The 12,313-nt window shown below is 38.0% G+C and overlaps 2 protein-coding genes across 3 annotated transcripts; one reads left to right on the top strand and one right to left on the bottom strand.

Annotated features, from left to right (window-relative positions):
* Positions 1 to 1,706: 1,706 nt before the first annotated feature.
* LOC112507431 (patatin-like phospholipase domain-containing protein 4) lies at positions 1,707 to 5,675 on the top strand. The gene is made up of 7 exons (XM_025112020.1): positions 1,707 to 2,299; positions 2,656 to 2,799; positions 3,021 to 3,093; positions 3,784 to 3,889; positions 4,009 to 4,105; positions 5,206 to 5,301; positions 5,505 to 5,675. The coding sequence occupies exons 1-7, from the start codon at positions 1,739 to 1,741 to the stop codon at positions 5,643 to 5,645; spliced, it is 1,218 nt and encodes a 405-aa protein (XP_024967788.1). The 5' UTR covers positions 1,707 to 1,738; the 3' UTR covers positions 5,646 to 5,675.
* Positions 5,676 to 8,349: 2,674 nt separating this feature from the next.
* Positions 8,350 to 10,922, bottom strand: LOC112507272 (mediator of RNA polymerase II transcription subunit 9). Of its 2 annotated transcripts, none has more exons than XM_025111786.1 (6): positions 10,739 to 10,922; positions 9,898 to 10,207; positions 9,746 to 9,808; positions 9,433 to 9,513; positions 8,644 to 8,702; positions 8,350 to 8,566 (listed from the first exon to the last, which is right to left on the bottom strand). In XM_025111786.1, the coding sequence occupies exons 2-6, from the start codon at positions 10,162 to 10,164 to the stop codon at positions 8,509 to 8,511; spliced, it is 528 nt and encodes a 175-aa protein (XP_024967554.1). In that variant the 5' UTR covers positions 10,165 to 10,207; positions 10,739 to 10,922; the 3' UTR covers positions 8,350 to 8,508. The 2 variants fall into 2 exon arrangements, with proteins under 2 accessions (XP_024967554.1, XP_024967555.1); XM_025111787.1 differs by having other exon boundaries at positions 9,898 to 10,232; positions 10,739 to 10,888.
* Between the last annotated feature and the right edge of the window lie 1,391 nt (positions 10,923 to 12,313).

Here is a 12,313-nt window from a genome sequence, read left to right as displayed (position 1 = left end):
AAATGTAAATAATATAAAGTAAAGACATAAAGTAAATGACTTGAATATAAATAGCAGAAAGTAAATGACTTGAATATAAATAGCAGAAAGTAAATGACTTGAATGTAAAAAGCGAGAATTAAATGACTTGAAAGTAATTACGAGACTTAATATTAAAATTGCTTTAAATTTTAGAGAGAAATCAGTTTAAAACTGATTTTGTTAGATTAAAAACTAAGACCCTTCCTCCCTATTTATACACAAAAATAGGGGGACCAAAAAAGACAAAAGTAAAACTTGGAAAGTAATTAAAAGTCAACAAAAGGTACTTTTAAGTAGGGATGGCCAAATGGGCCCGACCCGGCTTGTAACCGCCGGAGGACCGGAACCGGGACCGGAGAGAGACCGGAACCGGCCCGGGACCGGTATGGACCGGTTGTGGACCGCCGGTTATGAACCGGTTATGGATTTTAACGTTTTCTAGGACCGAGACCGGTTAAGACCGGAACCGGTTATGTAACCGGTTATAGGACCGGCCCGGTCAACAAAAGTCAACGAGTATATATAAAATAAAACGTATTTATAAAATTAAATGTATATATATAACAAAACATATTTTAAACATATTTATAATAAAAAGTATTTATATAAAATATATTAAAAATAACATATTACAAACATATTAATAACATATTAAAAATTTATTAATAAACAAAAATTTGGAAAAAAAAATATTTTTTTTGGCCGGGAACGGTTATGGGACCGGAACCGGGACCGGATTCCTTAACCGGTTAACGGTAAGCTTGACCGGTTACAAGGTATTTCACCGGAACCGGGACCGGGACCGGTTATGGCATGACCGGTTACCGCCGGTTTTTGTCTTGATTAGGACCGGTAAGGACCGGTTAAGGACCGGCCCGTGACCGGATTTTGGCCATCTCTACTTTTAAGGTAACTATATTATTACATAATCCTAACAAATGTTTAGTAGCCATGAATCTCCCAAAAAAGACTTTAGTTCGTGGACTTCTAGAAACAAAATGGTGTGCTCAACATGTATTTTATTCATATTAGTCTTCTAAAGGTGTAAAAAACAAGTAAATCACACATTTAGCTTTATAATTAATGAAGTAATAGAATGACTCAAGATTGAGATAAAAGTAAAATAAACTAGCTAAAAACTATAAAATGAGTGTGCTTTATACATTGAATTCTCAAAGTACATCAGGTTTCAACAACGCACAAATCTTGAAGAAGGGGAGAGGCAACTAAATTTTAAAGGGTTATTAAGTTAAGGATTTGATTTTTTTTACTGATTTTAAGGATTTGATCTGGGGTTCTGATTTTGTTATTGCTTCTGTGTTTTGAGTGTGGTGGTGGTTAAGGGTCGCTATAGATGTTGTTCTTGATGAGGAAGGGGGGAGGGGTAAAAAGACCAAAATGCCCCTCACACGAGGGCACGTGGCACCTCTAACGACATCGAAAGGAGGGACTCATTTGGGCTTACAACACGATATACGGACCAAAAATGTTTTTCATTATTTTTTAAACCAAATCTAAATCCATTAAAAACACCAAAAAGAAAAACACAAAAAATGTAATTCACTCAAAGTATTACTTGTTGAGCAAAAAGCAACAAAAATTTGTTGTTATTGTTTATGTCAATTAAAATAAAGTGATGGGTATATACACCAAAACTTCCGTCCAAAGATTCTTTCATAACTACCACCGCCATCCTCCGCCGTCCCCATCTTTTCCGATGGCAACTCCACTTTCCAATTCCACCCTCTTCTCTCCTCCTTCCTTTAACCCTAATCCCAACTCCACCTTCCTCTCTCGCCATCCACCAACTCTACAATTTTCCTCAAAAGCCACCTCCAAAACCCCCAACAACAATAACAACACCGACTCCGACTCCGAGCAACCACCATTTCCACCACCGTCGGAGAAGAGGTCATTTGCGGTGGCTACCGGGGAACTTTTCCTCGGGATAGCGTCGCGAATTATCAAGAGCAGCAATGCGGTACAACATGGATTGAATTCGGAGGAGAAAGTTAGGATGTTTGGTGAGGAATTGGATGGTAAAAAGGAATCGTATTTTTGGAGGAGGTTAACGAAGAGGAAAGAGGAGGAGGAGGAGGTGATTGCGGCGGTGGTGGACGACGGAGACGTAGTATGGGAGCAGAGGTTGAAAGACGTGGAAGCGGAGAGAAAGAGGAAGGCGGTGACTAGCCCTGGGTTTAGCTTCTCTGCTGCTGGACTTTTGTTTCCATATCATCTTGGTGTTGCCAAGCTTCTGATTGAAAAGGGTTACATTAAGGTACCTCAATTCCCTTTTTCTTTCCAGATTATGTGGTATCAAATGGCTTAATCCACCAAAATAATAAGAGATTGGTTCAAGTTATCTGTGTGCAGCTATCAGTTAGGGTTCTTGTTATTGAAAAAGCTGGTGACAAAATTCTGTATGATTTAGAATACATATATACATTATTAGCTATATGTATTACTGTATATAGCTAGGTTAGGATGGTGAATCACTGAAGTATCATTATTTGATTCATGAGACATAAACATGTATGATGTATGTCTGTTCTTGTTTGTTATCATATTTTGATATTCATATATGTAAGTTATACGATCTTTCTTGTGAATAATGATAATACTTGGTTGAATCAGGATACAACACCCTTAGCTGGTTCATCAGCTGGTGCCATCGTATGTGCAGCGGTTGCATCAGGAGCAAGTATGGAGGAGGCGTTAGAAGCTACTAAAATTTTGGCTGAAGATTGTCGAAGTAGAGGGACTGCATTTCGTCTTGGGGTATATTTCTCAACTTCTATCTTATGATGGTTTGGATCGGGCAAATGGTGAAAACACTGACCGGAAAAACCAAATTGGTTTCTGTTCATTTATAAATTTCCTTCTGTCATCCCAATTTTCATTTTGTTGGTCCCATCATCATTTCTCCTCGCAAATCAAATCTTCAATTTATTTCTCCGGATAACTTACAATCTCAACCTCTTGAATGTTTTTATGGCCAGGCTGTTCTCAGAGACATTCTTGAACAATTTCTGCCAGATGATGTTCATATAAGGTCTAATGGGAGGGTTCGAGGTGAGCATAGTTCTTCCCTGCTAGCAAGTGCAATTTGTTAAGTTATTTGATTAATGCCCATGATAGAATTATAACATCATCTTCGTATGCATTGTGAAAATGTTGATTTAATGGATTGATAATAGAAAGATGGTTTCATTATCATGTTACAATGTTTATGCAGGAAAGGGTAATGATGGCATAGACTCTATAATGTATAACCAGAAATACGATATTGGTGTTGGATGATAAGCCGAAAGAAAGAGCTTTAGAGACAAACAAAATCCAACCCCTCTAAGCTTTGCACCTGGATTGCTTACAATCTTTGGAGCATGCAGTATAACCTAAATCCATCTCATCTAAGTGTTTATTGCATTGAGCAGTCTAGGATAACTCTTAAGAGTATTGTCGTTCTCTTGAATGTTATGATGAACTTGCGGAAATGCAAAAAGAACACTCTAGATGGCAGGAAATAGTTAATGAAACACTATAGTTGGAGCCTGGAGGCTAGTTATGATGAACATGCAAAAGTGCAAAAGGAACATTGTTATCTTTCTGTATTCAGATACATACTGCTTATCAGATCAAACTACCAACTAATGCTGAAATGCATGTATTTGTAATAGAAATTTACAGAAAGGTCCCCTGTTTGATGCTAGTTATGATGAACTTCTTTATGCAGCTTTCTAACAAGTTTTATTGTGAATATAGTTGCCGTAACACAGATTCTTTGGAGGCCTAGAGGGTTACTCGTTGATCAGTTCGATTCAAAAGAGGATCTCATTAATGCAGTAATTACTTCTTCGTTTATCCCAGGGTAATCTTTTTTGCCATCAATCTACTGGTCTGTTTCTATGACATAAATGAACTTAAAAATCACATGTTGTGCATACTTGTAGGATGTCATATATGAACTAAAAATCATTTCTTGTACAGATATCTTGCGCCAAGACCAGCAATCCTATTCCGAAACCGACTCTGTGTTGATGGCGGTTTGACTTTGTTTATGCCACCAACATCTGCTGCTCAAACGGTAATCTTGATTTGTTTTTCTTTGTTATTAGAATATTTTATGGGGATTGTAGTTAGCTCTGGCAGATCCTTAGGCACAGTCTTGAATGTAGGGGTGCAAGTGGATTGAATACAAATAACTGGATGTGGATATGGATATATCCATTTTTATCAAATGCCGGTTTATCTCATATTTGAATATTTATGCATTGATGAGATCCTCTAAGACCGAATACTTCTGGTGCAACTTTAGAGGGGAGTGTAGAGACGAGGGAGCGGAAGTCGACATAGTGGGGGCAAGGATACCCAAAAAGATGATTCAAGTATCTAGGCTCCATGATTCAAAAAGGGGGTGAGGTTGATGTTGACATAATACATCGCATAATAATGGCATGGCTAGAGTGGAGAGCAGCTACGGAGGGTGTTGTATATAATAAGGTTCCACTGAAACTGAAAGGAAACTTTTATAGGGCAACCATTAGACCAACTATGTTGCATTGATCGGAGCGTTGGGCGATAAGGAAGGCCCATGAGAGGAAGATGGAAGTTGCAGAAATGAGGATGCTTCAATGGACTTGTGGTAAAATCATGTTTTACAGAATACCGAACGGGGTTTTTCGGGCAGTCTTGGAAGTGTTGCCTATCACAGATAAGTTGAGGAGGGAAGACTGCGTTGATTTGGTCATGTTCATAGGAGACAGCTGGCAGTCCCTGTGAGAGTAGAAAGTGCGACGGTCAATGGGCCAAGGAAGGGTAGGCTGAGGAGGACCTGGGATGATCAAGTGAGGTTGGACATGGCGACCTCAGGCGTTCCAGAGGACATAATCTCTGATAGGAGTTATTGGAGACGTAGGACTAGGGTAGCAGAATAGGTTTTTAGAACATTACTAACTAATAAACCTTGTAGATACATGGTAGTTAATCAGATATGAATTCAAACTGATACGTGGATTTTTCGGATATCCAATGGCTGCCATACTTGAATGCAGTAGAGTATCTGCAAAGTGCAATCACTTGATGCGCAAGTAGTTTGAAAACATCTGCCTGTCCCCTGGTGTGAAATAGTTGCTCTATGGACCTTAATTGCAGCTGTGTATTTTGTGATATTTTTTTGCCTTACAGGTCCGAGTCTGTGCTTTTCCTGCCGGTCGTTTGGGATTGGAAAACATTGGTATCAGCCCCGATTGTAATCCTGAAAATAGGGCGACCCCCAGAGAGGTAGAATTTTTTTCTTTCTTTTGAAGTATATGATATTTATATACCTCAAAACTCACACACACTCCTCAACTTTGGTGAGTCTTGAATCTTTGATCTCCAAGAAGGTTGGGCTCTGCCAGTTACCTGGGTACCACTGGGCCAATGAGCCTTTATTGTCCCTATTTTCATAGAGGAACGATTGAACTCTAGTTTGTTTGATCCAGCTTTTCAACTGGGCATTGGAGCCAGCAGCCGATTCGATTCTTGATAACCTCTATGAGCTTGGCTACATGGATGCAGCCATCTGGGCCGCGCTAAACCCAGTCAACGATTTGGTTCACGAAGACAACCCATTGGTTAGATGATATGATTCAGGTTATTCAGCTGCAGATATCTAGAACTTAATATCTATATCTATATATATATATATATATATATACATATATATATATATATATTATATTAAACTTTTAATGCTATAAGTGTATAGAAAAACCCAGAGTGATTTGCATTTCGAATCATTGTACTTGGGACTTTGTTTCTACATGACTAACATACTTGCAAAAATGCAAAAAACGAGTCTCGGTTTAGCAGAAATCAGCAAACTCGAGATTTTCCTTCCCATTCAGACACAAGTATGTTGGTTTTGAAGAAACACACGATGGTCTGAAATGCTTATTACGAGCTAGACATATCGTATCGCTAGATTTTGTTGTTTGTAAATTTGAGTTGATTATAAGTGTAAATGAGGAAGAAGGAAATGTTGTAATTTTTATGGGACTCTGAGATTTAAATATTTTCTGGACGAAAGTAACACGGAATTAACATATGTTGCCCTCGTGGCTTTTTGAGGTTACTTTTCGACATGTGAAAATACATATTGTTACAGTATTATGAAAGGTCGTTATACACATGTTATAGGTTAAGCATGTCTTAAAGCTTGCAACCATGTCGTATACGTTTTATGTACGAAAACGCTTTAGAGTATGTGTGTGGGGTTATGTACCATCTACACCTATAGCGAAGGTAAGGGTGACCTATGTAACTGACCACATAGACATTAGTACATACATCATTGTACTTGGTGGGAACAAGTGTGACCCCCACCGTACTGGTTTAAATCAAAAATTGGCGACCAAATTTAATTAGTTTTGTGGTTTCCAAACAAACAAATCCTTCATAAACCATTTCAGTTTCAAATCACATTTCGATTTTTTTTTTATTAGCCTGGATATCCAACCCGCTACGTGAGCCGTAACCCGGAGTCACCGCATTTGAATCTTCGTGACCACAAGGGAATTTTTATTCCTTCTTGAATTCGAACATTTCGAATTTTTACATAACATGCCCTTGATTCACGGGAATGCAATGAAACACAACCAATCAGCAATAGTCCATAGATCGCACATACACCAAACGTGAAGAACTAATAAAGAAGTCAAAAAGTCCTCAAACCCTAAATTCTTTAAGTGGGTGAAATCAATTAAGGAAACTAGAGGACTGTAATTTGGCTATTTTTCAGATCTGATTGACAACGCCGTAAAAAATAGTCCATTTTCGGTAGGGATGGTAATGGGACGAGGACCCCAATCTCCGTCCCCATCCCCGTCCGCATCCCCACCGGAGAATTTGATCACATCTCCATCCCCATCCCCACCGGAGAATTTGATCATATTCTCATCCCCGTCCCCAACAGGAAACAGGGATCCCCAACAGGGAAACGGGGATTTTTTTTCCCTTGTTTGTGTAAAAAAAATTAAATCAAATGTGTGAGACGTTACACATGTTTAAATTTCACATTTTTCCAATAAACCTAAAATCAAAAGGAATTTAATTTAATACAAAAAATATACACCATCGTATAATAATTAATAAATCGAAAACAAAAAAAATAAATTTAATCTAAAAAAATTAACGTCACATATACCAAAACATATTGAGTAACTATAGTAATATCCAAAATATATTGAAATAGAAATTACCATTTGCCGATTTAATATAAATAAATAATAAATAATATAATTTATTAATTAATATATATATAGGTACGGGGAGGGGCAGGGAGTGTGATACCCGCCCCCATCCCCGGTTTGAGCCAAATGGTCCCTGAGACCCAGTTTAACGACGGATCGGGCCTAATTCCCATGCCTATTTTTCGGTGTGGCCTTGACCCGTTTTCGCAGTCCAGAAGTATTCTTGAACACCCCTAAAGTTTCTTTTTTATGATCTAGAGTTTATCTAACATTTCAAAAGAAAGAAATATTTTAAATCGGAAATGCAACATGGATTTTTTTGTTCCCTTTTAACTATGTGTTGGCACATATTTAATCACAATTGTGACACTTTTATGAGTCGGGTTGGGTATTGGTGAGAAGAAGAGTTAAGGTGAGAAAACGTAAGAAGGGATCTCCACCCTCGGATGCACATTAGAATAAGATGCATTGAGACCCACCGGATAATCCCCATATCAAGCGCAAATTAATGAGTGGGCTTGATCAAGGGTCGAGATCATTTTTTACACTTCTCACATCAACTCTGCTTCTCACACCATCCTTCGCATCACTTCTTTCTTTCAAGTTTTCCTCGGCCTACATCCCTTGGTCCACGGATTAGCAAAGCAGGCCGATGAGATGAATTGGTTGCGGGGTATGCCTGCCGAGGTAGGCAAGGCTGCGGGAAGAGTTTCAGAATGATCCACTACGTGTTGACACACGCATGGTAGCACGGGGGCCGTATTCCTCCACATATGTCCGCCTCCCTATGACAAACAAAAATACGGTAAAATTTCCACAAAAAGGGTCTCGGGTTCAAATCCCCCACCCTGCTGATTTATCTCATCCATGTTCGTCATAAGATTGGTAGAGTGGGGAGCTCTAAAGGACAGCACAAATCCTTGTATTGTAATGTTGAGAAAATCTCAAGCAGTTCACAAGAAAAAATGAACAAAAACCAACAAACATAATTTCTATGAGATTTCCATTGAAGTTCATTAAGCATATATCAAATAGGAAGTCATGATCACATTTTTATAAGACCCATGAAATGAAAATGATCAGTAACCAAAACAGAGACCAGCAGAACAATTTGAGTGAACTGTTAAATATCATTTTAATGCTTTTATGTTGAGATAAATTTGATTTGAAGTACAATTTGCAGCCATAGTAATGCAAGTCTAAGATCAGTAAGCCACAAGCAAACAACAACTAAGTCGACAATCTTACTCGAATCTTACAGGTCAGGCTTCGTAAGTTCTTCAACAGAATATCTGTACTTTGCAATCAGATCCCTATTATTGTAAAAAATAACAATCCATCAATACGACATAATGGATAATTGAACATAAACACTGCAGCCGACACATACCTTCTCTGATTTAGCATTTGTTCAGCTTCTTCAACTTTGCGTTTTTGTCCCTCCACGGTCTAAAAAAAATCACAGAGGGCCAAATTAATGATTCTTTCTACTAAATCTGAGCCACCACAAAGTATTCCTCGGAAAGAGAACGCTGTCATGCTAATGCATACAGTTGAGTTTTTGATAGATTGTTAAGGATCGTAGGAGAAGTTGCCAAGGAGGTCATACGACCTTTGATAGGAGGCCTTGGAGACATAGAACTAGGGTAGCAGACTATATGTCATTCTTAGTTTATCTTACGTACATGTTTCCTTTTTTGTTCACTGAAACCTGTTGCGTGTTTGCACACACTGCTATGTTACTATGCTGCTTTTCTCACCTATCTCATTGTATTTTTGTTTTCGTTTTGCAAGCCAGGGGTCTTCATAGGAAACAACCTCTCTATCCTTTGGATAGAGGCAAGTTCTACCTACATCCTACCCCAAAACCTACCTCTATGTGGGATACGCTGTGTCCGATTGGTATGCCATCTTTTGTCCCATTCTGGTACCAAAAAATAGTGTACTGTTATGAAGACTGCAAAATCAAAATCATAATGTGGTTTGCTTAGAATCATGCGAGTGAGTTGTGCTTGCTGGGGAGGTAGATTTTATTAAAATTCTCCACTTTTAGTCATGTTATTAAACACATCTCATCAGACAGATATGCTTTATAAATCAAACACTGATTCAGGGACTTCAAGACAGAAAAAGCTTGTTTGGCATACAATAGAAGAAAATATATGAGCAACAAACATACCGCAGCTTTGGTGGCAATAGACCCTGATATAGTGTTCAAGAGCTGCTGGCATTTCTCAAAGTGGCTGCTCAATTCAGTAACCTTCAAAAGAAACAATGCAACTTGTAAGGGGAAATAAACAGAAGAGAACCAATCCCCTAAGCTGAAAATTGGTAACTTCTAGGGCTTTGATTGCAACTGCACTCAGAAAGTGATAGATGATCAATTCAAGTAAACGAAACGAGCATACAATCATAAAAGTTGAAAAAAGCAGCATGCAACACACAGAACTTCAATTGGAGTTAGATAGAAGGGAAATTATAGGAATACGAACCAGTGTATCAAAATGCTGATCTCGAGTTCCATTCTCAATCGCATCCGCTAAATTCTCCACCAACTACAATGATAAAATCAAACTGAATTAGCCAATAATCAACATACTAACTTTTAGGGTCAGGGTTTTGAACAATCAAGAAAAAGGCTTACATTTTGGAGGTGAAAATGTGAAGCAAGTGATTGTGAAGGCTGTGGCTGTGGCTGTGGCTGTTGTGGTTGTTGAGAAATCTGATAGCGTTGCTGCTGCTGCTGTTGTTGCAGTTGAAATTGTTGATGAAATTGCTGCTGCTGCTGCTGCTGTTGAAACTGTTGCTGTTGCTGGAGATACAGATGATCCTGATTGGATGGTGTAGTAGGGTTGCTGTGGGCAGCCATGGTTGGGATCAAATTCCAGTTTCCTCCCCCAAATTGATCCATATTCAAGTCCAAAATCTCGCACTTTCAGAACCAGGGTGTGTGCCTTTTCATAAGAAAAAGGAAACCGGCTGTTGTTTGTTTTTTAAGAGGTGGGGTTGAAATCTGAAATCAGAATCGACAACACTTTTTCTTTTTGCAAACTGATAAATGTCTGAATGTATGTAATTCTCTATTTTACTCGTTAAAATCTTATAATGTTTGAATCTATGAAATTTATATTCAAATTATAAAACTAGCAATTCATTTGAACCAAGAGCATATACATATAGCTGAAACATCTACTACACTATACAATCAGTCAACAAGGCAAAGAGCATATACATATAGCTGAAACATCTATCATTTACCAAGTGCTAACGGCAATAAACACATGAACTCAGTTCATACCAACAAAACTTGGAAATATCAAAAGTGGTTATAGCAAGAGAATTGAGTTCCTAAGAAGGTGATCATACTTGCAAAACCAACAATGAAACAATGACAATGATTTTATCCCCAATTTGCTATTACTCAAAAATCATACTTGATTACATAGGGGTTCAATCAGAAGAAAAAAAAATACTAAAAATCATACCTTAAACGGTGGTTTGGTTGTGAAAATCGAAGTAAAGAACCAACAGATGCAACGGGATTGAGTGATTTAGATCGATTGAACGATTCAGCTATTAGGTTACGGTGAGATAGGTCAGAGGCATGAAGGATCCATTGATTAGGTTGAGCGCATGACGTTTTGAGAGGAGCGTGGAATGGGGTAGATCAAGTCGTCAATAAGACCAAAATAAGAGGTAAGGGGCTGTTTGTTTACCACTTAATCATACCATTAAGATGTAAAGGTCTGATTTGATCCGACCTTTTCTTGTTTGGGTAGGTTTTTAAAAACGTCTGAATGGTAAAATGGTATCTGATTCGCTCCTTCACGGCCCCTCCCTCCATATCATTCAGATTTGATAATTTTCCAAGATTGCCCTCTCTATTTTCTCTAATCTCGTCTCCAGGTCTGGCTCCATCGAGTTCTCCAAGCGACGCATCTGTTCTTCTAATTGCCTTCTTGTCGTTCACCATTCTCTTCTTGTTCATCGATCACCAATGTCGCCCAATCGATTCACAGGTAACGATTTCATATTTCTAGGGCTTGAAACAACTTCGCTCCCTATCTTATTGTTCTGTATTCGTATGTGGTTAACAAACAGCTCCGTCTCACCCTTCTTCTTAAGCCGCTATGTATTACACACAGCTTATATGTAACTAGATGTTGTACAAACACTTGCATTACAGTTTGATTCATTATCTTTGCAGTATTCTGTGATTATACATATTAGAGGTGTTCGTGGGCTTGAGATTATAATTTGAAATTGGAAGCGTTTGGCAATACATTGTTCACGGATATGAATGAAAACCCAACAGGAATACAGAAAATCTTTGGGGAAACTCTCGATTGCAAACCTGGATTTGACCAACAACTTGTGAAAACCCAACTAGTGTTTTCTGTATAACCAAGGCTAAAGAGTTTAGAAACAAATGACAATTTTGTATGCTAGTGTTGTCATATCCTTTTGTAACCTCACTATCTCAGTAGTTAACTGGTTCTAACTTGGGCATGAAACTGCAAATAACCATGCCAATTAAATGGTATTCCTTTTCTTAATTCTTGGTCCTTTATCTTTCTTGATCATATATATTACATTATGTAACATATTGAAGATGTATGTTTTCTGGTTTATACATACGTATGCACATGTGTATATAGAACAAATTACTTGTATTACATATGTGTATACCATACAAATGCATTGTTATTGAAGTGTATACCTTTTAGGCATATTATAAGATATCTTTTATATATGGTCCTTTGTTAGGATTTCAGTCTTGATTTGTTATATGTCATCATTTGTAAGGTATGGACATAGTCAATGAGAGTTCACAGCCAAAGAGACGTAGAATAAACTGGAAAAAAAAGAGTGTGGTGTGAACATTTCTTGAAGCATGTATACAAGAGGTCGTTGTACATGGACGAGAAGGCACCAATCTTAAGCCGCGTTCATGGAAGAATGTTGCGGAGACGCTTAAAAACAAACATAACTTTGTCGTAGAACAAAAACAAATGAAAAACCATTATGATTATTTGAAAGCCAAATACAATGCATGGACG

This window comes from Cynara cardunculus (genome assembly GCF_001531365.2).
Source record: "Cynara cardunculus var. scolymus isolate 2C chromosome LG 2, CcrdV1, whole genome shotgun sequence".
NCBI classification, from domain to species: Eukaryota; Viridiplantae; Streptophyta; class Magnoliopsida; order Asterales; family Asteraceae; genus Cynara; species Cynara cardunculus.
This window is presented reverse-complemented; position numbering and strand designations above follow the sequence as displayed.

Bases quoted from the DNA above. Each gene is read 5' to 3' on its own strand.
- LOC112507431 (XM_025112020.1), top strand. From the start codon at position 1,739: ATGGCAACTCCACTTTCCAATTCCACCCTCTTCTCTCCTCCTTCCTTT. The intron at 3,094-3,783 runs GTGAGCATAGTT...TTGTGAATATAG, and splicing joins GTCTAATGGGAGGGTTCGAG to TTGCCGTAACACAGATTCTT. The intron at 5,302-5,504 runs GTAGAATTTTTT...TGTTTGATCCAG, and splicing joins ATAGGGCGACCCCCAGAGAG to CTTTTCAACTGGGCATTGGA.
- LOC112507272 (XM_025111786.1), bottom strand. From the start codon at position 10,164: ATGGATCAATTTGGGGGAGGAAACTGGAATTTGATCCCAACCATGGCT. The intron at 9,809-9,897 runs GTAAGCCTTTTT...TTATCATTGTAG, and splicing joins CACATTTTCACCTCCAAAAT to TTGGTGGAGAATTTAGCGGA. The intron at 8,703-9,432 runs GTATGTTTGTTG...GATTTTTTTTAG, and splicing joins CTATTGCCACCAAAGCTGCG to ACCGTGGAGGGACAAAAACG.